The 27511-nt window shown below is 47.3% G+C and overlaps 1 protein-coding gene across 1 annotated transcript; it reads left to right on the plus strand.

Annotated features, from left to right (window-relative positions):
* On the plus strand, positions 1–26682 carry PGD (phosphogluconate dehydrogenase). The gene is made up of 13 exons (XM_053577278.1): positions 1–133; positions 587–662; positions 1355–1534; positions 5042–5107; positions 5732–5850; positions 8990–9059; positions 13453–13587; positions 16953–17142; positions 21656–21786; positions 22030–22163; positions 22525–22624; positions 22795–22917; positions 23012–26682. Exons 1-13 carry the CDS (start codon positions 126–128, stop codon positions 23129–23131), a joined length of 1452 nt encoding a protein of 483 aa, XP_053433253.1. The 5' UTR covers positions 1–125; the 3' UTR covers positions 23132–26682.
* The last annotated feature ends 829 nt before the right edge of the window (positions 26683–27511 follow it).

Consider the following 27511-nt stretch of genomic DNA (forward strand, 5'->3'; position numbering starts at 1 on the left):
GCAAGCCGGACAGAGAGCGGCCGCAGCCTTTGGAGAAGAGCTGCAGCTGGTCTTTGCCTCACTCGCCCGCGAACTGTGAGCTCCCGGCACTTCGCCTCGTTTCTGCACTGCCCGCTGCTGCCGCCATGGCCCAGTGAGTGACTCGCCCACGGGCAGCTCTGCGAGGAACTTCCCTGGGGCCGGGATCTGCCCAGTTCTCTCCGACGCCTCCTGAGCCGGGGCTCGTGGGACCCCAGACCCGAGAACACCAGGGTCCAAGCCAGCCCCACAACCTCCGCTGCCCCGCCGGCCCAGCCCCAGTCCTCTCGGCGGCGCAGATCTTGGGCGAATCCTCTTCCTGGGAGGGCCGCAGACTGGGGTAGTCGAGGGAGGCCCTGGCCGAGCCTGCGGGAACGAGACACCTGTAATAGCCATGACCTCCAGGGAGAGCGGGGAGCGCTGGTGGGCGAGCTCCCATCGCGCGAGCCGGAGAAAGGGAGACAAATTATCAGTCACTCCCCGAAGCTGCAAAGTTCCTGCGGGTCTAAGTTGCAGGGCATCAAGTGGTACTGACACATTTTTCTTTGTTCTGTTTCCGGCCTTTCAGAGCTGACATCGCACTGATTGGACTGGCTGTCATGGGCCAGAACTTAATATTGAACATGAATGACCACGGCTTTGTGGTAAGTGGTGGGGACGCATTGTCTTCTCTGTGGTTCTCGGCGTGCCTTCGCCCTAATGTCCGGGATGGGGCTGTGATTTCAGAGATTCCGGGTGATCTGGAACATGCTTCTCTTTGAAAGAGAGCTCATGACATTTTTTTTTCTTTGCACAAAAAGAAGCCCACTTTAGATGTGGGTGTGGGAGGGCAGATCCTACAGTTCTCTGAGGATGAGGAGTCCTGCTGGAGGTGCCCTGTGCCCTGAATAAAGAGATCAATATCTCAAGTAGAGGGGAGTGGTGGGGGAGCAGAAGTCCTGCTGGGTGTGTACAGGTCTAACTTGATTGCCTAATGCCATCTGGGGAGAGTAAAAATGTTTCTTTTACAGACTAACGTGCCAGGACTATCAGTGAGAAAAGATGGAGCCCAGTGTCCAGCTGGCTGGTTCCTAGATTTGATTGAGTCCTAACCAGTTAGTGACAGGCTCTATCTGATATGCCAGGGGCAGTTGCCCTTTGCCTCAGTTCCCTGCCTTTTCATCCTACTGTGGTAGCTTAACTTCACAATGATCAACCAGCATTTGGGCAAGAAAAAGGCAAGTCTGACCTCCCCAGGACTTTGGGCTGAATAGAAATTTTATTGCTGCGTGGTCCACGGTCTGAAAGCCTTGTGTGTCCTACTTAGCTCTCCTTACCAGGACTTTTGTCCTTCTAGGTCTGTGCCTTTAACAGGACAGTCTCCAAAGTTGATGATTTCTTGGCCAACGAGGCAAAGGGAACCAAAGTGGTTGGTGCTCAGTCCTTGAAGGAGATGGTCTCCAAGCTAAAGAAGCCCCGGAGGATTATCCTTCTTGTGAAGGCTGGTCAAGCTGTTGATGATTTCATTGAAAAACTGGTGAGGCCAGCTCTACCCTTAGCTGCTATTAGTATAACAGAACTTTTTTCTAATTGTTTTTTTTCTTTAGTTATTTTACTTCTTTTTACTTCAGGGATTTTTTTCTTGTTAATTTCTTCATGTGAACTGCTCAGTTTTGAAAAATGATTGCTTAAATGTTTCAGTGTTTCTTAACTTTATTGGCACTAATTAACAGTATATCCTTGGGTGGTGATAATTCTGAGGATACAAAGAAACATTTCAGTAAGAATTTGTTAACAAGAAGAACCAGAATAGGCAGGGCTTGGTGGCCGATGTCTTTAATTCTAACCCATTGGGAAGCTGGGACTGGAAGATGGCTAGAACCCAGGAATTCAAGGTTACGGCAAACTATGATTGGGCTATGGAGCTCCATCCTGATAGAACAGAGTGAGACTCTGTCTCAGAAAAAAAAAGTCAAAACAATAGTAGTACTAGTAGGCTCCATATCTTTGATATTCAATAAGATCATTAACATTTATGGGGCAGCACCTGTGGCTCAAAGGGATATGGTGCTGGCCCCATATACCGGAGGTGGCGGGTTCAAACCCAATCCCGGCCAAAAAAAAAGAAAAAAAAAAAAAACATTTATGAGTGTTTAATATTATTCACTAATAAAACTTAGGGTCCAAATTTAGAAATAGATTTCTTTTCAGTATTCCTATAAACTATTCTTAAATAGTTGTATAACTTAATATTATAAATGATAAGAGATCTCTTTTAGGACTCCTAGGAACTGGGTTCTTATTTTTGTACCAATTACTTGGCTTAAGCAAGTATTTTTTGAATGAAATTTTGTGGGCTCCTGCTTATAATAATCTCAGTGCTTTGGAAGGCTGAGGTAGGAAGATTATTGAGGTCAGGAGTTCGAGACCAGCCTGGGCAATATAGCAAGATCCCATGTCACAAAGATTTCGCCATGTGTGGAAGCGTGTGCCTGTGGTCCAGCTGCTGGGGAGGCTGAGGTGGGAGAACTGCTTCTTGAGCCCAGGAGTTCTCTAGCCTTGGTGATAGAGCAAGACCCTGTCTCTTAAAAGTTTTTTTTTTTTTGCATTTTTTGGCCAGGGCTGGGTTTGAACCTGCCACCTCCGGCATATGGGGCCAGCACCTTACTCCTTTGAGCCACAGGCCCTGCCCTAAAAGTTTTTTTTTTTTTTTAAATAAGCATATGAATGAAGGGAAACCAGTGGGAATAATTTATTTAAATACTCAAAAATAATTCTACAATAACAACTCTGAAAAAATCAAGGCACTACCCTTTTGGAAGAAATATTTTTTTTTTTTTTTTTTTGGCCAGGGCTGGGTTCGAACCCGCCACCTCTGGCATATGGGACCTGCGCCCTACTCTTTGAGCCACAGGTACCGCCCTGGAAGAAATATTTTGTTGTAGGAAATTCAGCAATGGTCAATAAAGGAGAGGTTTGAATATTCCTTTTCTAGAGGATAGGTGTTAACAGTGGGGTTGTTTCTACAGGGAGAATTTGTAACCAGTATGCTACTGTTTTTTTAAATAAATAACCTAAAAAAAGGAGGACATTATGATAAAAAAAGGACATAATAACCATTTGTGCAGTGAGATGCCAAACCACCCATGATCAGTTTCAGACAGAATAGACTAAAAATGATGGATTATTTAGTATAGGGAAATATTAAGTGATGTTAACTGGAACCTTGTATGGAAAAGATAGAGAAATAAATAATAAAGCCCCGCCTGACTGGTGTGCTGTAGGAAGGAAATTCTTGTTCAAGGCTCAGTCTTATCCTCATATCCAACTGTGGTGATCAAATCATTCCTATACTAAACCATTTGATATGTATTTACTAGACTCCCTACTCTGTTCTAGACACAGATTTTATAGCAGGTGGTTTTTTTTCAGACAGAGTGTCACTATGTCGCCCTTGGTAGACTGTTATGGTGTCACAGCTCACAGCAACCTCAAACTCTTGGGTTTAAGTGATTCTCTAGCCTCAGCCTCCCTAGTAGCTGGGATTACAAAGGCCCGCCACAACGCCCCTGGCTATTTTTGGTTGCAGTTGTCATTGTTTAGCAGGTCCAGGCTGGGCTGGAACCCACCAGCCTCAGTGTATGTGGCCAGCGCCCTACTCAGTGAGCCATGGCTGCCGAGCCTATAACAGGTGTTTTAAACTTTTGAAGCTAGTCATAGTCCAAGTGTTTAGGAATATAAATCAGGCTGGTGGGCTGGGCATGGTGGCTCACGCCTGTACTTTGGGAGCTCAAGGTGGGAGGATTGCTTAAGCTCATGAGTTCGAGACCAGCCTGAGCAAGAGTGAGACCCCGTCTCTACTAAAAATGAAATCTGAGATAAGAGGATTACTTGAGCCCGGGAGTTCAAGGTTGTTGTGAGCTTTGAAGCCACAGTACTCTACCCAGAGTGACAAAGTGAAACTCTGTATCAAAATAAATAAATAGCTCTCTCCCTCTCTCCCTCTCCCCCTCTCCCCCTCTCCTCTCTGTCTCTGTCTCTCTCTGTCTCCTTCTCTCCCCCGTCTCTCCCCCCCTTTCCTCTCTCTCTCTTTTCTCCCCCTCTCTCTTTCTTTCCTCACTCATCGTTGGTGTTGTCCTGCAACATCCCCCCCTCACCAATAAAAACCTTTTGTACAAAAATAAATAAATAAATAAATAAATTCAGGCAGGTGGTACACATTAAAAATATACATTTTCTGGGCAGTGCCTGTGGTTCAGTGGGTAGGGCGGCAGCCCCATATACCAAAGGTGGCAGGTTCGAACCCAGCCCCGGCCAAACTGCAAAACAAAAAAATAGCTGGGTGTTTGGTGGGCGCCTGTAGTCCCAGGTACTTGGGAGGCTGAGGCAAGAGAATCGCCTAAACCCAGGAATTGGAGGTTGCTGTGAGCTATGCGGCCACGGCACTCTATTGAGGGTGATAAAGTGAGACTCCTTATCAAAAAAAAAAAAAAAAAATATATATATATATATATATATATATATATACGTTTTCCAACTGGGTTTTGTTTGTTGTGAAATCTTAGAGTTGTTAAAGAGAACTCTCAGTTGTGGAGGGTTCTGACTGTTTTTGGTAGCTTTTAAATAAGGTCTAGCTCTAGGCATAGAAAGATTATTGAGGGCGGCGCCTGTGGCTCAGTCCGTAAGGCGCCGGCCCCATATGCCGAGGGTGGCGGGTTCAAACCCAGCCCCGGCCAAACTGCAACAAAAAATAAAAATAGCCGGGCGTTGTGGCGGGCGCCTGTAGTCCCAGCTACTCAGGAGGCTGAGGCAAGAGAATCGCTTAAGCCCAGGAGTTGGAGGTTGCTGTGAGCTGTGTGAGGCCACGGCACTCTACCGAGGGCCATAAAGTGAGACTCTGTCTCTACGAAAAAAAAAAAAAAAGAAAGATTATTGAAGGTTAAATAAGTGCTTTAAAACTATTTATTTGGGATAAATTCTTAATTGGCCAGGGAACTTTTTGTTTTTGTCTTTGGTTCACCTTACTGCTAGTGTCTGGTTGCAGGTACCATTGTTGGACACTGGTGACATCATCATTGATGGAGGAAATTCTGAATATAGGGATACCACAGTAAGTGTTCTTATCCAAATTCCTCCAGGTTCTGAGAACATTCTAGAGAAAAGTATCAGCATTGTGCACGTGACAGTAGGGTGAACCGTCCCGGGATGCTGGTTCTTTGGGGTTGGTGTTGATGTGCTAGTTCTCAGCCTTCTTTTCTGTTGAGACAGACTTGAAGGATGAAGTTCTCAGTCAGGCATAGAACTCTGGGGCGTGGCTGCTGCTTACATGCAGCAGGCTGAGGGTTTGTGCTTCACTCCTCCCCTTGCCCTCCCAACTGACCCACGAAATGTCAGTGTACAATGTGTTTGAGGCCACTGCTCCAGTGGTCTCCAATGCCAGGGGACGTCTCTGTGTGCTCCCCATGCAGAATGAGAACTAACCGAGTCTCAGTGTCTAAGGTCTTTTCCAATGGGAATGCATGTTTGGCTTTATTATTTCCCTTTTGGGGACAGTGTAGGTGTCTTGAACGTCCACAGATATTTTTTTAACTTTCTTGAGTGATGGGTTATTCCTAGATCTTTGGGTCACTTCCTGTCAAACGTGGGCTATCCTTACCTATCTTACGCCTCCTCTCATTCCTTGGGAGAAACTTAATTTTTAAAAACATCCTGAAATTATTTTTTTCTTCTTTAGAGACGTTGTCGAGACCTCAAGGCCAAGGGGATCTTATTTGTGGGGAGTGGAGTTAGTGGTGGAGAAGATGGGGCCCGGTATGGCCCATCACTCATGCCAGGAGGAAACAAAGAAGCTTGGTGAGTACCATCAGGACCTTGTCCATTTCAGCACAAAGTTGCTCAGACTCTTGAGAATGGGTGAGCCGGGAACAGTGCTACCACCCTGATCGCCCCTGCGGTGCTGAGAGCGTTAGAGCTAGGAGATGCTAGAAATATTTCTTGTGTATAGACACTGTGTTGTTTGGACACATATATGTGCATACTGCTCTTTTGCCTTTTTTCTTTCTGTTATTCCCTTTAGGTCTGATACTGGAAGTTCTAAATAGGCTTAAAAACACAGTTCATGTGATGTCCTGTGTACTGTCTGAACTTAGGAGTAAGGGTTGCTTCTTTTAGCTGATGTGTGATCCCAAAATAACTTGACTTAATAATTGTGAGTAATGGAAAAATCTGACTGTGCCTGGGAACGAGGTGGAAGACTTTTATTTAATTTGGGAAAAGAACCAACTTTGCACTGTTCACTGTGTTGTAAGAGGAAGAGTTGGCCAAGGCAGAGGAAGTGCTTCAGTGATGTGAAATAAAGGATGCCTAAGACATATTCGGGGGCCAGGTGCGTGGGATGAGAATCAAAGTGGAACGACGCAAGCGATGCATTATGTATGTATTATTACTCAGACCCAGGGCGACATGGCTGCTGAGACTGCAGGAAAAGAGACAGCCAGATAGAAGCTAGAGAGGTGAGCAGGAGAGAAATAGTAAAGGAAGGAGCCTTTTGAGGGAGACGCGGAAAAGTAACACTCACTTTTGAGTGAGTTTGATTTCGAAATATTCCAGAATTACATTAGACAATAAAGTACAGGAGTGCTCAGACCTAACCCTGAAAGGTGAAGGGTTTATTTCCAAAGATTGTTCTTTAAACTACTACTCTAATGACTAAGTCTGGGGAGTCTCTTCATTGTGTTAAGATGTAGATCTAGGGAAGCCTTCCTGCTTCTAGTTTAAAAGCCAGGTGAGGTGGCAGATGCCTATAGATCCAGGTACTTAGGAGGGTCAGTTGAGCCCAGGAGTCTGAGGCCAGCATGGACAACAGAGCTCTACAAACAGTTTATTTATTTATTTTTGAGACAGAGTCTCATTATGTCTCTCTGGGTAGAGTGCGATGGCATCACGGCTCACAGCAACCTCAAACTCTTGGACTTTTTTTTGCAGTTTTTGGCCGGGGCTGGGTTTGAACCTGCCACCTCCGGCATATGGGGCCGGCACCCTACTCCTCTGAGCCCCAGGCGGCGCTCAAACTCTTGGGCTTAAGCCATTCTCTTGTCTCAGCCTCCCAAGTAGCTGGGACTACAGGCGCCTGCTACAATGCCCGGCTATTTTTGTTGTTGTTGTTATTGTAATCATTATTTAGCAGGCCTGGGCTGGGTTCGAACCTGCCAGCCCCAATGTATGTGGCTGGCACCCTAACCATTGAGTTACAATGGTTGTAGTGCCAAGCCTATTTTTTAATTTTGAATTAAAAATTTTTTTTTTTTTTTTTGTAGAGACAGAGTCTCACTTTATGGCCCTCGGTAGAATGCCGTGGCCTCACACAGCTCACAGCAACCTCCAACTCCTGGGCTTAAGCGATTCTCTTGCCTCAGCCTCCCGAGTAGCTGGGACTACAGGCGCCCGCCACAACGCCCGGCTATTTTTTGGTTGCAGTTTGGCCGGGGCCAGGTTTGAACCCACCACCCTCGGCATATGGGGCCGGCGCTTTACGGACTGAGCCACAGGCGCCGCCCTTGAATTAATGCTTGGGCGGCGCCTGTGGCTCAGCGGGTAGGGCACCGGTCCCATATGCCGGAGGTGGCGGGTTCAAACCCAGCCCCGGCCAAATTAAAAAAAAAAAAAAAAAAAAAAAAAAATTTTTAATGCTTGAGTGCCAAGCCTATTTTTTAATTTTTTGAGACAGATTCTCGCTCCATTGCCCTGGGCAAAGTGCCATGGCATCGTCATAACTCATAGCAACCTCACACTCTTAGGCTCAAGCGATCCCCTTGCCTCAGGCTCCTGAGTAGCTGGGACTACAGATGACCACCATCCATGCCTGGCTAGTTTTTTCTACTTTTAGTAGAGAGGGTCTCTAAGCTCAAGCACTCCACCCACCTCAACCTCCCAGAGTGATAGGATTAGGAGCATGAGCCTACAAAAGAGTTTACATGCTTCTCTTGGGTTCCCTGTCCATGGGCTTTACAATGCAGATGATACACAGGAAGGGTTGACGTGCAGAGGTGTCCCTGTTCCTCAGCAGGTCACTTGTTTCACACTGACCTGGGAGAGGTAGAAATGGGACTTCCACCTGGAAGACACTAAAGTCGGTGAAGGTGCAGCTGTCATAATCCCCCACCCTAAGCATTAACTTGGCAACCCTGTCAGATTTTGTGTCAGTACAAACCAGTTTCGTGATGAAGTCTTTACCAGTCAGTAGTGGTAGGACAAAGAGGAAGAAGCCTGGTGAGTTAATACGTCTTCATGGCGGAGCTGTGGGAGGAATGAGTAGCTTACCTTTTCTCTGAATATTTCATATTTCACCTCAATCTTGGGCTCTAGCAATCCTCTTGCCTCAGCCTCATACTCATCTGGGACTACAGGCGACCGCCACAACGCCCGGCTATTTTTAGAGACAGGAGTCTCACTCTAGCTCAGGCTGGTCTCGAACTCGTGAGCTCACGTGATCCACCCACCTGGGCCTCCCAGTGTGTTAAGATTACAGGCGTGAGCCACTGCACCTGCCAGGTCTGTCTTACTCTTGATCCCGATGGCCAGCATCATGCTACACGTGGTAACACACTTCCAGACTAGCAAGCGAGCGTCTCCAAGGGAGCTTTCATACTGCTTGCCGTTTGGAATCCCAGCTTCTCTGTTCGGAATCCCAGCTGCTCCTGATCCTGCAATTGAAGCGTCTTCTGGTGACTGACTGAATGATGCTTCTGCCCAGCCTTTCTGTCTGTGGTCTCCAGCCAGTGTCTGCTTTAAGGGCCCATCCGGATCTGGAGAAACAGGCCAGTCAGCCAGCACGGGACTGGAGTTTCCCCAGAGAACTCAGCACATTCGTTAGTTTGGGGGGGGCATGTCCACCCCCCATTTGAAAGAAAGTTAAGGGGTGTCATCCTTGAGTATTTGATTGAGATCCCAGTCCGTCTCTTCTTATTACTGACCCACACTCTTCCTTCCACAGGCCCCACATCAAGACAATCTTCCAGGGCATTGCTGCGAAAGTAGGCACTGGAGAACCCTGCTGTGACTGGGCAAGTTCGGGGCTACTCTGAAGCGACACAAAGTACACAAGCAGAGCCCACCTTGGGCCCAGGGGTTAGCTTTGTGACATAGCTTCTCAATCTTTAAGTCGCAAGCATAGCTGATGCCTCAAGTGTGTGCCTTGTACGCGTGCCTTTGTACCTTACCTGACAATCCCAGCCTTGAGGTTGATATTTAAAGCAGCCTTCCTCAACTCACCTAAAAGATGGGTTCCTAAAAGGAAACAGGAAGGATGAGGTGAAGTAAGATTTTATTAAGCCATGTTTCTTCATGGCCAAGGAAAGAATGTCAAAATCAAAAGGGGGGGTTGGGCTTGGCGCCTGTGGCTCAAGCAGCTTAAGGTGCCAGCCACATACACCCGAACTGGCGGGTTCGAATCCAGCCCGGGCCCGACAAACAATAATGACAGCTGCAACCAAAAAGTAGCTGGGCGTTGTGGCGGGCACCTGTAGACCCAGCTACTTGGAGGCGGAGGGAGGAGAATCACTTGAGCCCAGGAGTTGGAGGTTGCTGTGAGCTGTAATGCCACGGTACTCTACCCAGGGCAACAGCTTGAAGCTCGGTCTCAAAAAATAAACAAACAAACAAAAAAACAAAAGTGGGGTTTGCTCACCTGTGGGAAAGGACGGGGACTAAATGGGTGGTGGTTGTGTCCAAAGTCCGTTCCCGTGGTGTGGGATCCAGATATTCTGAGCTTGAACGGAGCGAGCTGCAGACGTTCACCCTCCACCTGGCCTAATTCATAGATACCTCCACCAATTATACTTGGTGTTTCTAGTAAATTTTATTCCATATTATAGTTCCGCCCTTATCGACCCATAAGGTGGAGGGAAAAAACACTAGGCCTGGGAGACTTGAGTCGTAATTCTGGCTCTGCATTAACTAATCATGTGACATTTGGCAAGTCACTTCCCTACCTGGACTCACTTTCCGTATCTGTAGAATGTGGGCTAGATGATCTCCAAGCTCTCTTTAGTTCCTAATCCCCTTTAATTGTATGTCAGCGATATTATGCTAATTTTCTTAGTTTAGTTTTATTTCCTGTGAGATAACCAATAGGGATGAGGGCGGAACTCGGGCATGTGAGGGGTGAGGGAAGCCCTCCCTCCTAGGCCTGCCAGCACCTGGGGGCCTTCGCAGCAGCAGCTGACCTGTCCTTACCCTCTCTCACCATGGTCAGCCGCTGAGTTCTCTCAGAGTCTGCTCAGGGTAGAGAGAGGCCAGCACCGAGGTTGATGTAAAAGGGCGAGTGATCTTCTCATTAGTAGGAAGGGTTAGAAAGGGACTTTTTTTTTTGAGAGAGAGTCTCACTTGACCTCAGTAGAGTGCCGTGGCGTCACAGCTCATAGCAACCTCAAACTCTTTGGTTCAAGCAATCCTCTTGCCTCAGTCTCCCGAGTAGCTGGGACTATAGACACGTGGGTATTTTTTATTGATGGGTCTTGTTCTTGCTGGTCTGGAACTCCTGAGCTCAAGCAGTCCACCCACCTCAGCCTCCTAGAGTGCTAGGATTTCAGGTGTGAGTCACTGTCACTGTGCCCAGCCAGGAAAGGGACTTTTTTTATTTTTTGCAGATTTTTTTTTTTTTTTTGGGTGGGACTGGGTTTGAACCCACCACCTCCAGCTTATGGGGCCGGCGCCCTACTCCGTTGAGCCACAGGCGCCGCCCGGAAAGGGACTTTCGTTCCTTGACAATAGATTGCTGCAGTAAGAGTGCAGTGACAACTTCCTGGATATACTTAGGACAAAGCCATGAAGAAAAGACTAGCACTTGCTCTTAGTTGTCTCGACCAAGTCAGAGGTTAACGTTCCATTGCCTCAGGCTCAATCTCAGGTCATTGGGGGGAAAAGATCGGTACAGATATTAGAGTGGGAGCCCCTTAGTTCACTGTTGAGGTAACTGGAAGGAAGAGGTGAAGCTACAGGTCAGTAGCCACATCACTGCATGGCCAAGAGTCATAATCAGGAGGGGGAGGTTGGCAACAGAAACACAGACAGAAGAGTCCCTGATGTGAACATCAGTGATGTCCATCTAGCAGGGACTGGACTGCCAGCGGAGAGGCCGCCCAGGCCAGCCAGACACCTGGCCCGTGGGGCAGGTGATTAAGAGCCTGGTGCCATTATTTGTTGGACGCTGGCCACTTTCCTTGTTTGGGTTTCTAGGCCACTAGACAATTTCCAGGTAAATTGTCTTTCCAGGATGCTTGTGCGTAGGGACAGAATGTGTTGATCAGATTAACACTTACAACCACTAAGATCCCCTACGTTCTCATCATAAATTCATAAACTGGCATTGTGATTTCATATATATTGGCAGCTTATTATAAATAAATACCTTGTTGATAATGGGAACTCGGAAGGAGACATTATTGGGCTTATAAAATTGAGGGCCAGACCTTCTGTCTGAGATCATTTTACCTCTCCAGTAGCCATTAGAAACAACTACAGCACATTTATATTGGCCGGGCACCGAGGTGCGTGCCTGGAATCCTAGCACTCTGGGAGACCAAGGCAGGAGGATTGCTTGAGCTCAGGAGTTCAAGACTAGCCTGAGCAAGAGCAAGACCCAGTCTCTACTAAAAACAGAAAAATTATCTGGGCGCTGTGGTGGGTGCCTGTAGTCCCAGCTACTCAAGAGGCCGAGGTAGGATTGCTTGAGCCCAAGAGTATGAGACCAGCCTGGGCAACATAGTAAGACTCTGTGTCTTCAAAAATATTTTCTTAGGTCAGGTGCAGTGGCTCATGCCTGTAATCCCAGCACTGTGGGAGGCTGAAGTGGGAGGATTGCTTGACCTCAGGACTTTGAGGTTTGTCTGAGCAAGAGTAAGACCCCCGACTCGTGGAAAAAAATGGAAAAACCCAGCCGGGCACCGCAGTGAGCGCCTGTAATCCCAGTGGCTTCGAAGGCTGAGGCAGCAGGATGCCCATAGCCAGAGCCTGAGGTTGCAGTGAGCTACGACATCACTGTACTCTGCTTAGGGCAGAGGGTAGAACTCTGTCTCAACAGCAACAACAAAAAATAATAATAATGAGTAAGAGTAGAAAATATAGGATAAAGACCCATAGATTTTTTTTTTTTTTTTTTTTTTTGCAGTTTGGCCGGGGCTGGGTTTGAACCCGCCACCCTCGGCATATGGGGCCGGCGCCCCACTCACTGAGCCACAGGCGCCCCCCAAGACCCATAGATTTTTTAGTGAATTTAAGGATTTGAAGAACAATTAAGGGTGGGTGGTGCCTGTGGCTCAGTGAGTATGGCGCGGCCCCATATACCGAGGGTGGCTGGTTCAAACCAGGCCCCCACCAAACTGTAACAAACAATAGTCGGGCGTTGTGGCAGGTGCCTGTAGTCCCAGCTACTCAAGAGGCTGAGGCAAGAGAATTGCCTAAGCCCAAGAGCTGGAGGTTGCTGTAAGCTGTGAGGCTATGACACTCTACCAAAGGGCAACAAAGTGAGACTCTGTCTCTTAAAAAAAAAAAAAATTAAGGGAATGAATCTAGAGTTAATTTTTTTTTTTTTTAGACAGAGTTTTAAATAATAGTGGACTAGATTGAAGCTTGCATTGAAATGCTATATGGTTCTTATTTCAAAAATACTATGTTTGGCTCGGCACCTATAGCTCAGTGGCTAGGGTGCCAGCCACATACACCAAAGCTGGCGGGTTCAAATCCAGCCTGGGCCTGCGAAACAGTGACAACCACAACCAAAAAAAAAAAAAAAAATTGCCAGGCATTTTTTTGCTGTGGTGGACGCCTGTAGTCCCAGCTACTTGGGAGGATGAGGCAAGAGAATCACTTAAGCCCAAGAGTTGCAGGTTGCTGTGAGTTATGATGTCACAGCACTCTACCCAGGGTGACATAGACTGTTCCCTCAAAAAAAAAAAAAAAAACAGGGCGGCTCCTGTGGCTCAAGGAGTAGGGCGCTGGTCCCATATGCTGGAGGTGGTGGGTTCAAACCCAGCCCCGGCCAAAAAAAAAAAAAAAAACAACTATATTTGTTAATTTTTTTTTTTTTTTTTTTGTAGAGACAGGGTCTTACTTTATGGCCCTCGGTAGAGTGCCGTGGCCTCACACAGCTCACAGCAACCTCCAACTCCTGGGCTTACGCGATTCTCTTGCCTCAGCCTCCCGAGTAGCTGGGACTACAGGCACCCGCCACAACGCCCGGCTATTTTTTTGGTTGCAGTTTGACCGGGGCCGGGTTTGAACCCGCCACCCTCAGCATATGGGGCTGGCGCCTTACCGACTGAGCCACAGGCGCCGCCCTGTATTTGTTAATTTTTATGGAGAGGTAACCTTTCCAAAGGCGTTGCTGTCAAGTCTTGTGTGGACCTCTCTGGTTTGTCACCCTCTCTGAAGGCCTCTTGGTGCTTTTCGCTCTGACAGGTGGGAGAAGAGGGAGCAGGACACTTTGTGAAGATGGTGCACAACGGAATAGAATATGGCGACATGCAGCTCATCTGTGAGGCTTACCACTTGATGAGAGATATCCTGGGCATGGAGCAAGGCCAGATGGCGCAGGTGAGTCCCAGGGACTGCCTCCACACTGCTAACAAGAAAAGGGATTTGGGGCAGCACCTGTGGCTCAAAGGGGTAGGGCGCCGGCCCCATATGCCAGAGGTGGCGGGTTCAAGCCCAGCCCCGGCCAAAAACTGCTAAAAAAAAAAGAAAAGGGATTCGCTGCTGCTAATTAGTCCTTCCTCATCTCCATTCCCCTTCCTACATGGACTGTGGCTAATTTAAGGGAAGCTCTCAGGAATAGGACTATAACCTGATAGCCAGTCACTAAGCAGAAAGTTCTGGAGGAGTCTCGAGGGCTACCACCTCAAGGTAGGGCTACCACTACCACCTTTATCATGAGCCTGACTTCGTGTCAGGCTCTGTGTCACTTTCTATACCTTATCTCCCTTAATCCTACAATTGTCCCACAGGAGAGATGCAGTTGGAAACTTTCTTTTCTGAATAAGTTGGGATTGGCTGTGAGGTAGTTAATCAAAAAAGTTGGTCAAAGTGGGGAAGCTGAAACAGTTTATTATGAAAATATTTAAAGCCGGGCTTGGTGGTTCATGCCTGTAATCCTAGCACTCAAGAAGGCCACCGGGGGTGGATTGAGCTCAGGAGTTTGAAACCAGCCTAACCCAGAAGGAAACGTCTCTTGAAAAAAAAAAACAAAATAGCCGGGCGTTGTGGCGGGCGCCTGTAGTCCCAGCTACTCGGGAGGCCGAGGCAAGAGAATCGCTTAAGCCCAGGAGCTGGAGGTTGCTGTGAGCTGTGATGCTACGGCACTCTACCCAGGGTGACAAAGTGAGACTCTGTCTCAAAAAATAAATAAATAAATTGAAAATATTTAAACATACAGCAAAGTTGAAAGAATTTTGCAGTGAACACTTGGGTGCACGTGACCTAGATGCCACAATTCACATTTTACTATAATTTCAGGTCTGTCAATTCCACCATCAATTTCTTTTTTTTGTTGTTTTTTTGTTTGTTTTTTTTTTGAGACAGAGCCTCAAGCTGTCGCCCTGGGTAGAGTGCCGTGGCATCACAGCTCACAGCAACCTCCAACTCCTGGGCTTAAGCGATTCTCTTGCCTCAGCCTCCCAAGTAGCTTGGACCACCAGTGCCCGCCACAACACCCAGCTATTTTTTGGTTGCAGCCGTCATTGTTTGGCAGCCCGGGCTGGATTCGAACCGGCCAGCTCAGGTGTCTATGGCTGGTGCCTTAGCCACTTCAGCCACAGAGCTCTCCATTATCAATTTCTTTCTCTTCTCTTCTCCTTTCCTCTTCCTCTCCCTCTCCTGTTCTTTCAAGACAGGGTCTTTCTATACTGCCCCAGCTGGTCTCAAACTCCTGGCCTCAAACAGTCCCTCCGCCTTGATCTCCTGAATTCCTGGGACTGCAGGTGTGAGCCACCACACTGGCTCCTCTGTCAATTTTATCTTTTTTTTTTTAAATACATTTCTAAGTAAACTGCAGGCATCAGTACTTTTTTTCCCTAAATACTTGAGCATCATTAGGTAAACATAGACGTGTGTTTTAACTGAAAACAGAGGAAGATACATTTATTCACCAGTAATTTTTGTAGAGCCATGCCCTTTTCATTAAGTATGATTCTGTAGATTAGCATTCTAGTCATCTAGCTTATGTAGAATTTCTGATTTCAGTTACTTCAGGTGGGACTTGACTTAAAGACACTTGCAAGTTACACAGGGAATAATCTTTCCAGATTTTTTTACCTTTTTTTCCTCCTAGTTTTTAAAGAATTCACGTGGTCTTCACTCATTTTGACAGCAGTTTGTTTCACTGGTTTGCTTTTATGCTTTTTCTAAAACCTTAAATTCAGCCAGGTGTGGTGGCTCACACCTGTAATCCCAACACGTTGGGAAGCCAAGGTGGGAGGACTGCTTGAGGCCAGGTGTGTGAGACCAGCTTGGGCAATGTAGTAAGACCTTGTCTCTATAAAAAATACTTTTTAGGGCGGTGCCTGTGGCTCAAGGAGTAGGGTACCAGTCCCATATGCCGGAGGTGGCGGGTTCAAACCCAGCCCCCGCCAAAAACCACAAAAAAAAAGTTGGCTGGAGGGCGGCGCCTGTGGCTCAGTCAGTAGGGCGCCGGCCCCATATACCAAGGGTGGCGGGTTCAAACCTGGCCCCGGCTGAACTGCAACCAAAAAATGGCTAGGCATTGTGGCTGGGCTACTCGGGAGGCTGAGGCAGGAGAATCGCTTAAGCCCAGGAGTTGGAGGTTGCTGTGAGCTGTATGATGCCATGGCACTCTACCAAGGGCCATAAAGTGAAACTCTGTCTCTACAAAGAAGAAAAAAAAAAGTTGGCTGGGTGTGGTGGTGTACACCTATAATTCTAGCTACTTGGGAGGCTGAGGTGGGAGGGTTACTTGAACCCAGGAATTTTTTTTTTTTTTTTTTTTTGTAGAGACAGAGTCTCACTGTACCGCCCTCAGGTAGAGTGCCGTGGCGTCACACGGCTCACAGCAACCTCTAACTCTTGGGCTTACGCGATTCTCTTGCCTCAGCCTCCCGAGCAGCTGGGACTACAGGCGCCCGCCACAACGCCCGGCTATTTTTTTGTTGCAGTTTGGCCGGGGCTGGGTTTGAACCCGCCACCCTCGGCATATGGGGCCGGTGCCCTACTCACTGAGCCACAGGCGCAGCCCTGAACCCAGGAATTTGAGGTTGCCATAGCTACGACTGTGCCGTTGCACTCCAGCCCCAGTGACAAAGTGAGACTCAGTCTCAGATATGAATAAATAAATAAATACACAAATATATACATTTTTAAAAGCTAAACATTTAACTTGGTTTTCATAGAAATAGTTTTTTTGTGTTCATAATTAATTGGCTTATATAATGTTTAGTGTATTCAACAAACACTTGAGTGCTTACTGTATGCTAGGCACTATTCTAAATGTTGGGGTAATAGTGAAGAAAACCAAGTCCTGCCCTCACGAAGCTGGGAACTTAGACGGTAATGATTAAATCAGTAACATAAAACTAGTTTGTGATGACTGTTAGAAAGAAGAGTGAAGTGGAGTAAGATAGATGTTAGATCAGGTGATCACGGAGGCTGTGGGGTGGCAGAGTCCCGAGACCCGAGAGAACTGAGCAGCACTTGACTCTGAGGAAGGAATAGTTCTGGCTATCAGAAAACTGCATCACCAGGCAGAGTGACTCTGGGTCAGCCTAAAACTTGGCAGGCAGCAGGCAGACTCCAGAAGCGCCTGCCGGCCCCACACGCTCAGCATCCCTGAGCCTTGGTCGCTGTTGACTTGGAACAAGGATGAGTCAGTGCCACAGAGGTTAGCCAAGGGGCTTCCCCTGCACCACCCCATTCCTCTCACGTTATTCTCTCTCATGTTCTGCACACAGGCCTTTGAAGAGTGGAATAAGACAGAGCTAGACTCATTTCTGATTGAAATCACAGCCAATATTCTCAAGTTCCGAGATAACGATGGCAAGTACCTGCTGCCAAAGATCAGGGACAGTGCTGGGCAGAAGGGCACTGGGAAGTGGACGGCTATCTCCGCCCTGGAATACGGCGTCCCTGTCACCCTCATCGGTAATGTTCCACTCTTCACTTGAGCCTTCTCGTCCCACTGCTCTGATCTTGATGTCCTTCTGGAATATTGATAGACTGGTCTTTTAGAGAATCTGTTCAAACTTCATTGGTTTTCAGAGTGCTTTTAGCTCTTTCTGTGTATGAAAAACCTGCCGTTAAGTCTCTTCTTTGTGGTCCTGCTCTCATTCATATGAGCTCAGAGGTAAATTCTGAAGCTACTGTCTTTCCTATCCAATTTTACCTTTGGAATAGTTTAGCATTGGATTTTATTGTTGTCAGTAGCCTGAGATCTTTTTAATGGGATGGTTAACTGGAATGGAATTTTTTATAGAAAAATTCAGAGAAATTTTGTCTTACATGCCCAGAATTTATTAAAATTGTATTGTTCTTTCCACCCAGACAACTAACAAAATAAAAACTTATCTATACCTTTTTTTTTTTTTTTTGAGACAGAGTCTTACTATGTCATCCTCAGTAGAGTGCTGTGGTGTCACAGCTCACAGCAACCTCAAACTCTTGGGCATAAGTGATTCTCTTGCTTATCAAGTATCAAGTAGCTACTATCAAGTAGCTGGGACTATAGGCTCCCACCACAACGCCTGGCTATTTTTTATTGCAGTTGTCATCGTTTAGCTGGTCCAGGCCCAATTTGAACCCACTAGCCTTGCTATATGTGGCTGGCACTGTAACTACTGTGCTACGGGCACTGAGCCAAAACTTTCTAAACTTTTGAAGTCCTTCAATATTCTTTTCCTAAGTTCCTTCTCCCTTTCTTTTTTTAGAAGAAAACCACTATCCGAAGTTAGTGTGGATTCTTCCTGTTTGTCATGTTTTACTTTTTTTTGTAGAGATGGGGTCTTTTTCTTTTTTCTTTTTTTTTGCACTTTTTGGCCTGGGCTGGGTTTGAAGCTGCCACCTGTGGCATATGGGGCTGGGGCCCTACTCCTTTGAACTACAGGTGCTGCCCTTGTTTTTCTTTTTTTTTTTGATACAGAGTCTCACTATGTCACCCTCAGTAGAGTGCTGTAGCGTCACAGCTCACAGCAACCTCAAACTCTTGCGCTTAAGCAATTCTCTTGCCTCAGCCTCCCAAGTGGCTGAGATTACAGGCGTCTACCAGAACACTTGGCTATTTTTTTGCTGTAGTTGTCGTTGTTGACTTTAGCTTGGCCTGGGGCCAGGTTCGAACCCGCCAGCCCTGGTGTATGTGGCTGGTGCCTAACCCACTGAGCTACCGGTGCTACCAGCAATCTCTAACTCTTGGGCTCAAGCAATTCTCCTGCCTCAGCCTCCCGAGTAGCTGGGACTACTGGCGCCCGCCACAGTGCCCGGCTAGAGATGGGATCTCGCTATGTTGCCCAGGCTAGTCTTCACTTCCTTGCCTTAAGTGATCCTTTTGCCTTGAGGATCCCAAAGTGCTGAGATTATAGATGTTGCCATTATAGATGTGTGATCTTATATTAATGAACTAAACATCGAACTTAAAAAAAAACAGAGATGGGGGCGGCGCCTGTGGCGCCAGCCTCATATACCGAGGGTGGCGGGTTCAAACCCGGCCCCGGCCAAAACTGCAACCAAAAAATAGCCGGCGTTGTGGCGGGCACCTGTGGTCCCAGCTACTCAGGAGGCTGAGGCAAGAGAATCGCTTAAGCCCAGGAGTTGGAGGTTGCTGTGAGCTGTGTGAGGCCACGGCACTCTACCGAGGGCCATAAAGTGAGACTCTGTCTCTACAAAAAAAAAAAAACAGAGAAGGAAACAAGAAAAGCAGATATAAACAGAAAACAAAATTAGAGGCTTGGCACCTGTGGCTCAAGCGGCTAAGGCGCCAGCCACATACACTTGAGCTGGTGGGTTCGCATCTAGCCCGGGTCTGTCAAACGACAATGATGGCTGCAACCAAAAAATAGCTAGACGTTGGGCGGCTCCTGTGGCTCAGCGGGTAGGGCGCCGGTCCCATATGCCGGAGGTGGCGGGTTCAAACTCAGCCCCGGCCAAAAAAAAAAAAAAAAAAAATAGCTAGACGTTGTGGCAGGTGCCTGTAGTCCCAGCTACTTGGGAGGCAGAGGCAGGAGAATCGCTTGAGCCTAGGAATCGGAGGTTGCTGTGAGCTGTGATACCACGGCACTCTACCCAGGGCAACAGCTTGAGGCTCTGTCTCAAAAAAAAAAAAAGAAAACAAAATTAGAGAGGATTAACAAAACCAAAAGCTGGTTCTATAAGAATAAAATTGTTATACTAGGGGGGATTGGAAAAGGGAGAATGAAAGACGGTGCCTTGGTGTTTAATGAAAGGCTGATCTTGGCTCCCAGCAGAATATTCTCCTGTATGCACCTCCAGACACAGGCTGCCTTTCTCTCCCTAGTCTCCTCCCTTCTTACCATTTCCCCATGCCTCGTGCCGCGCCCTGTTTATGAACTGGGTGGGGTAAGGCACAGTAAGGAGGGAAGTAGGTTGTTCAGTCCAGCAACATATAGAAGGAAGTTGGCTGCTTTTTAACAAATCTGAGCGATATCTTGGGCAGGGACAATTCCCAGGAGCAGTTTCTTTATCACTGAATGAAATACATGATCAGGTTTTAACAGTCTCAAAGAGAATCCTCCCTGTTCTGCTCTTGTTGTGCACACTCTGTGTAACTTTCCCCCAGGGCAGGGCAGGCCTCATCCCTGGGCGGCACCGTCACCACTTGTAAGCCAGTGGGGAAGTCTGCCAGTTCACCCTGCTCAGAAGGGTTTGCCACACTTGGCGGTTGTCTTACAAAACTTCCTGCAACAGATGCTAAGTCATCGTGTGTGTGCACTGCAGGGAGGAGAATGAGTGGGCCAGGACGGAGCGACATCTGCTTGTAGTGCGTTTTGAGTTTGGCTAGTGTTCTCAACTTTCTGGCTAGTCCCCTGTTTTCAAAAATAAAGTCCTCTGTTAGTTCCCTGAGATTGTACTTCATTTTTTCTGTGGGAGTAAAAAAATGGTGAAAGAGTAATGTATTCTAATTGTAAATTGTCAGTTAAGCAAGTAGTTTGTTTTTTTTTTTGTAGAGACAGAGTCTCGGGCGGCACCTGTGGCTCAAGGAGTAGGGCGCCGGTCCCATATGCCGGAGGTGGCGGGTTCAAACCCAGCCCTGGCCAAAAACCAAAAAAAAAAAAAGGAGACAGAGTCTCACTTTATGGCCCTCGGTAGAGTGCCGTGGCCTCACACAGCTCACAGCAACCTCCCACTCCTGGGCTTCAGCGATTCTCTTGCCTCAGCCTCCCGAGTAGCTGGGACTACAGGTGCCCGCCACAATGCCCGGCTATTTTTTGGTTGCAGTTTGGCCGGGGCCGGATTATAAACCTGTCACCCTTGGTATATGGGGCCGGTGCCCTACCGACTGAGCCACAGGCGCCGCCCAAGCAAGTAGTTTTTTATAAGGGATAATTTTTAAAGATACGAATGTCCTAATATTAACTCTACTGAAATGTTTTTATTCATTCAAATGAAATAAAATTGTGAAACTTTAATGGTGATCATGAATCTGCTGGAAACTAGAAAATGTAAGAATTAAGAAATGGAATTTTTAGCCGGGCGTTGTGGCGGGCGCCTGTAGTCCCAGCTACTTGGGAGGCTGAAGCAAGAGAATCGCCTAAGCCCAGGAGTTGGAGGTTGCTGTGAGCTGTGTGACGCCACGGCACTCTCCCGAGGGCCATAAAGTGAGACTCTGTCTCTACAAAAAAAAAAAAAAAAAAAAGAAATGGAATTTTTTGAGGGGTGAGACATTTAACTCATGGGCCAATACCGAATAAGTCTGAATAACAGTGGTTTTATTTCTTTATTTACTGTCAGAATTCCCCTTTGAATTCCATGTTGAACTTTGTGGTTGAGCACTTGTATTTTGCTAGAAGACTGACTTGGAGTTTTATTATCAAATTAACTATTGAGAACTTTTTTTTATTTTTGAGACAGTCTTACTTTGTCGCCCTCGGTACAGTGCTGTGGTATCACAGCTCACAGCAACCTCCAACTCTTGGGCTTAAGTGATTCTCTTGCCTCAGCCTCCCAAGTCGCTGGGACTACAGGCACCCACCACAACGTGTGGCTATTTTTTTGTTGCAGGTGCCATTGCTGTTTAGCTGGCCGGGGCTGAGTTCGAACCCACCAGCCTCAGAGTATGTGGCTGGCACTGTAACCACTGTGCTACAGGCACTGAGCCTTTTTTTTTTTTGAGACAGAGTCTCACTATGTCGCCCTCGATAGAGTGCTGTGGTGTCACAGCTCACAGCAACCTCAGATTCCTGGGCTTAAGCAATTGTCTTGCCTCCGCATCCCAAGTAGCTGGGAATGTAAGTGCCCACCACAACACCCGGCTACTGATTTATGTTAACTTTAATGGCCTAAGGTTGAAACTGAAAGCTCTTTGTAAAAATCGAATTTCCTGCTCCATCTGTTTTCCTCCAAGCTCTGGTGGAGTGTCCTCCCTTTCCTTTGGCTGAGGTGTGAACTTTGGTGATATATTTCCTCCTCCCCTCATACCTCCACGTAGGAGAAGCCGTCTTTGCTCGATGCTTATCGTCTCTGAAGGATGAAAGAATTCAAGCAAGCAAAAAACTAATGGGTCCCCAAAAGGTCCAGTTTGAAGGTGACAAGAAATCATTCCTGGAGGACATTCGAAAGGTGGGGCATAGTCCAGTGGTCTTTGCTGGTCCCTTGGGAGGCATGGGGTTTCTGTGGGAGAATACATGAGGCCACAGGGGGTGGGGGTCAAGGGGAAGTTCAGCCTTCGCCTTGAGCCTGATTGAATGCCTTTCCCTAGAATCTTGTCTTTTCTGGGCTCTTCACTGCTGATGAGAACGGGACTAGTAGGTGTGAGGTGGTTACTCTCATTGCAGCTCAGCAAGTCTCTGTGTCATTCTCTAGGCCCTCTACGCTTCCAAGATCATCTCCTACGCCCAGGGCTTTATGCTGCTAAGACAGGCAGCCACTGAATTTGGCTGGACCCTCAATTATGGTGGCATCGCCCTGATGTGGAGAGGGGGCTGCATCATCAGAAGGTAAGTGACAGGCAGCCTGGGGTGTGATGGGAAGGACACACACACGCTGCTGTCCCTGGAGCACTGTGACCGTCAGATACTTGCTCCAACAGCGTCTGTGTATGTGGTCCGGGTACCCCGGGTTACATTCTCTCAGCTCACCTTCCCTATGCCTCAGTTGCTCTTACTAGATTGTCCACACTGTGCCTTTTAAAGTGGTTCCATGAGAGCTATCATGGCCTCCGGCCTTTTCTCTGGGACTTGTGCTGTGTATTTTCATTGACCTTAATGTTAGCTTAAGAGAGGAGAAATATGCTTTCTGCCAAGCATTCAGCCTGCCAGAGTTAAGATTCATTGATTTCTTTCCTCTCAATTATTTCAGTGTATTCCTGGGAAAGATAAAGGATGCATTTGATCGAAACCCAGAACTTCAGAACCTACTACTTGATAACTTCTTTAAGTCAGCTGTTGAAAACTGCCAGGTATGTAGCCTAGAGCCGGTGGCACGTGCCTTCTGTCTCAGTGGGTTTTGCTCTGGGGCAGGCCTTTTCTGTTCACTAGCGTTGATGTATGTGAAAATCTATGCTTTGAAATAGATCCAGTTAGTGTCTGTCAGCGAACCACTAATCGTTGGCCTTGCTCTCTTGCTCAGGCCTCCTGGCGGCGGGTGGTCAGCACTGGTGTCCAGGCAGGCATCCCCATGCCCTGCTTCACCACTGCCCTCTCCTTCTATGACGGGTACAGACATGAGATGCTACCGGCCAACCTCATCCAGGTAAGCTTGTGGAGCAGGTGTCAACACTGACCTCTGGCCCCAAGGGTCAGGTGCCTACACGCTGTGCTAACCAACCTCTTTTCTTGTTTTCTAGGCTCAGCGGGATTACTTTGGAGCTCATACCTATGAACTCTTAACCAACCCGGGACAGTTTATCCACACTAACTGGACAGGCCATGGCGGCAATGTGTCCTCCTCTTCATACAATGCTTAACCAGACTGTTTGTATTACCCTCCATGATTCCATAGACCAGGACATTCCACGTGCGCACAGCACTGCTTACACGGCCCTTTGCCCTATTTTCTGCTCAGATCTCTTAAAGTTGTGTTGTAAGACTGAAAAAGAGCTTATTTGTAAAGTGGTTCTGTGGGGACTGTCATGCCTTCTGCCCTCGCCTCTGGGAACTCCCCAGGAGCTGATCATGTGTGTGACTGCGGGAACCTGCTCCTTTCTGCGGGTCCCCTGTGGAGTAATGAGGCTCTTGTCATGTGGATGGGAAGGGTGTTTGACATTTTAACAAACTGGAACTTCATATCATGCAGCTGAGTTCCCTTTTCCCTTTACTCAGTAAAAGCCACTTTATATCTCTGCGTTTGCTCCAGATTCTTCAGTGGTCTCACCTCAGCTATGCTGAGCTATTGTCCTCATGGGCAGAAAGATGTGCAGCGCTTTCCCTGCATTGCAGTCAGTTTGTCTCCTTCTAACCTTGTTAATTTTTACACTTTTTTTTTTAGACAGTCGCAAGCTGTTGTCCTGGATAGAGTGCCAGGTCACAGCAACCTCTAATCCTTTTTTTTTTTTGTGAGACATGTCTCAGTTTGTCACCCTTCCCAGAGTGCCCTGGCATCATAGCTCATAGCAACATACAACTCTTGGGCTCAAGTGATTTTCTTGCCTCCGCCTCCCACATAGCTGGGACTACAGGTGCCCACCACAATGCCCGGCTATTTTTAGAGACAGGGTCATGCTCTTGCTCAGGCTGTTCTCGAGCCTGTGAGCTCAGAGCAATCCACCCACCTAAGTCTCCCAAGTGCTAGGATTATTAGGGTGAGCCACTGTGCCCGGCCGCAACTGCCAACTCTTGGGCTCAAGCAATCCTCTTGTCTCAGTTTTTCTATTTTTCTTTTTTTGAGACAGAGTCTCATTTTGTCACCTTTAGTAGAGTGCCATGGTATCCAGCACACAGCTCATAGCAACCTCAAACTCTTGGGCTTAAGTGATTCTCTTGCCTTAGCTTTCCAAGTAGCTGGGACTACAGGCACCTGCCACAACGCCCAGCTTATTTTTTTTTTTGCAGTTTTAGGCCGGGGCTGGGTTTGAACCCGCCACCTCCGGCATATGGGGCCTGCACCCTACTCCTTTGAGCCACAGGCAACGTCTAACGCCCAGCTATTTTGTAAAGATGGGGGTCTCGCTCTGGCTCAGGCTGTTCTCAAACCTGTGAGCTCAGGCAGTCCATCTCCTTGGCCTCCCAAGTGCTGGGATTACAGGCGTGAGCCACCCCGCCCGGCCTAGCTGCTCTTATTTCTCAGGTGGGCCATGCTATGTGGGTGTTCACAGTAACATGCTTTATGTCTTTTGTTATGTCAGATACTAGATACTAAATGAAAGGCTCAGCTTGGTCTGATTTGTTTATTTTTCTTTTTTTTTTTCCTGAGACAGAGTCTCACTATGTCGCCCTGGGTAGAGTGTCCTGGCATCCCAGCTCACAGCAACCTCTAGCTCTTGGGCTTAAGCGATTCTCTTGCCTCAGCCTCCCAAGTAGCTGGGACTACAGATGCCCACCACAACGCCCAGCTATTTTGTTGTTCTTGTAGTTGTCATTGTTGTTTGGCAGGCCCGGGCTGTGTTCCAACCCACCAGCCCCGGTATATATGGCTGGCGCCCCAGCTGCTGAGCTACAGGCACTGACCCTTGTTTTCTTTCTTATCTTTTTTTTTTTTTTTTAAATCTGAGACAGGTCTTGAATATATATACATATATATTTTTGAGGCTGATTCTTAACTCTTCTCACACTGGGTAGAGTGCTGTGGCATCTCAGCTCACAGCAACCTCACAGTCCTGGGTTCAAGTGATTCTTCTGCCTCAGCCTCCTGAGTAGCTGGGACTACAGGCACCCACCATAGCACCCCGCTAGTTTTTCTATTTTTAGTAGAGACGGGGTCTTGCTCTTGCACAGGCTGGTCTCTGAACTCCTAAGCTCAGGTGATACACCTGCCTTGGCCTCCCACAGTGTTGGAATTGTAGGTGTTGGCCACTGTGCCCCATCTAGCTCCCATATTTTAATAGCTGGTATCTATAATTTGGCCTCTGACTTGTGCCTTAGACAGATAAAGAGGCGGGCAGGCAGAACTGAGGTGACAGACACAATCTTTCATTAAATTATCAACTTTGTAAACTCACCCCACCTGGTCCCCACTTGCAAATTTAAGAGACCTTTTCTAGCCACTGTGACTCTGGATTCTTTGAAGGTTGTGAAAGGCTTTTCTCAAAGGTAACCTTTTGACTTTGCTCTAAGGCAGATGGATGTTTCTGGAATGGACGGAGAATAAGGGAGAAACAATAGTGAGAGGTCAGAGGCTAAATGTCAAAAGGATATAAAGTAAAGCTGAATTGTCCAAAAATGTCCAAAATGCTAATAGTCAGAAGGCAATCAGCCTTCCTCCCTGCTTATCTTTCATGTGGCCACGAATGGTGGAGTTTGGTTTCAAATCCAGCCCTCTCTACTTACTAGCTGTATGCCTTGGGAATTCTTTACTATCTCTGCACTTAGTTTTCTCATTTGTAAAATGGGATGATAATAATAGCACTGAATGCTTGGCACATAATAATCACCTATATAAGGGGCAGTTACTACCATCCAGGGCGTGCCCACGCCTGAAGCAGTGGTGTTTCTACTGAGAATTAGAAACCAAATGTTCTTGGGGTGGCGCCTATGGCTTCAGTGAATAGGGTGCTGGCCCCATATACCGAGTATTGCAGGTTTGAACCCAACCCTGGCCAAACTGCAACAAAAAAATAGCCAGGCATTGTGGCGGGCGCCTGTAGTCCCAGCTACTCGGGAGGCTGAGGCAAGAGAATCACCTAAGCCCAGGAACTGGAGGTTGCTGTGAGCTGTGACATCACAGCACTCTTAATGAGGGCGATAAAGTGAGACTTTGTCTCTGGAAAAAAAACAACAGAAACCAAATGTTCTCCACACCAGTCCTCCAAAGCTGCTTGGTGGGCACCTGTGTGTGCCACATGGCAGGTAGAGAGGTCATCCTCAAACACAGATCAGAGTGTCTATGAGCAGGACTCCACCCTAGGGATTCTGAAAAAAATGCACGCTGCGGGGTGGGGCCGCACATTTGCATTTCCACAAGCCCTCAGGTGTTTCCTGTGCTGCTGATCCCTATACCCTGCACTGCAGCGAAGCGCCAAGTAGAGCTGGGATGGGCATCAGAGCACAGAGAAGGCAGACTGGTCAAATCCTAACTACCGGCTAGGAGCATTGCCACCTTGGGCAAGTTGTAAGCACTCTAAGTTTCCACTTCTCCACTTATAAAATGGCAGTATCCGCTACATATTAAGGGCTTAATAAATGTTTGCAGTATTTTGATTGTCTCAAAAGAAAAAAAGGAAAATTTGTCACCTGGTGGAGTCAGGAGCTCTGGCTATTTATGGGTTTTCTTGGGGGTCTCCCAGTCTATATAGCATACATACAAGAATACTGCACAGCTATGTCTGAATGTCAATGCCACCATTCTAGTGCGATATATGTTAACTCATTCAATACCGTCAGCACCCTCTGAAGTAGTATCCCTGCTTTGCAGATGAAGCACATGGTGTTCAGCAATTTGTCCAAGGTCATGTAGTTACAGGAGAAATGGAATTTGAACCGCCAAGTCCACATACTTAATTCCTAGACTATCTTACCTCTCAATGTGTACAATTCTTTTACTAATTCATTAGTATGTTTAATTTAATTAATTTTTTTGAGACAGAGGCTCCCTATGTCACCCTTGGTAGAGTGCTGTGGCATCACAGTTCACAGCAACCTCAGACTCTTGCCTCAGCCTCCCAAGCTGCTGGGACTACAGGTCCCCACAACGCCCGTCTATTTTTTTGTTGCAGTTGTCATTGTTTAGCTGGCCCAGGCCAGGTTCGAACCAGCCACTGTTGGTGCATGTGGCTGATGCTGTAACCACTGTGCTACGGGCACCAAGCCAATTAGTATATTTATTAAATACTTATTATGTACCAATCATTGTACTAGGTACCACTTGTCCAGTTAGAGAAGTTGAAAGTCATGACCTCATGTGTGTATGGAACATGTGTAACAGTTAATGGATGGAAATTGTTTTTTTTTTTTTCAGACAGAGTCTCAGTTGGTCACCCTCAGTAGAGTGCTAAGTTGTCATAGCTCATAGCAACCTCAAACTCTTGGGCTCAAGTGATGCTCTTGCCTCAGCCTCCCAAGTAGCTGAGACTACAGGCGCCCACCACATGCCCAGCTATTTTTTAGAGACAGAGGGTCTGACTCTTGCTCAGGCTGGTCTGGAACTCGAGCTTAGGCAATCCACCCACCTGCCTTGGCCTCCCAGAGTGCTA

The sequence above is a fragment of the Nycticebus coucang genome, chromosome 22 (assembly GCF_027406575.1).
Source record: "Nycticebus coucang isolate mNycCou1 chromosome 22, mNycCou1.pri, whole genome shotgun sequence".
Taxonomy (NCBI): domain Eukaryota; kingdom Metazoa; phylum Chordata; class Mammalia; order Primates; family Lorisidae; genus Nycticebus; species Nycticebus coucang.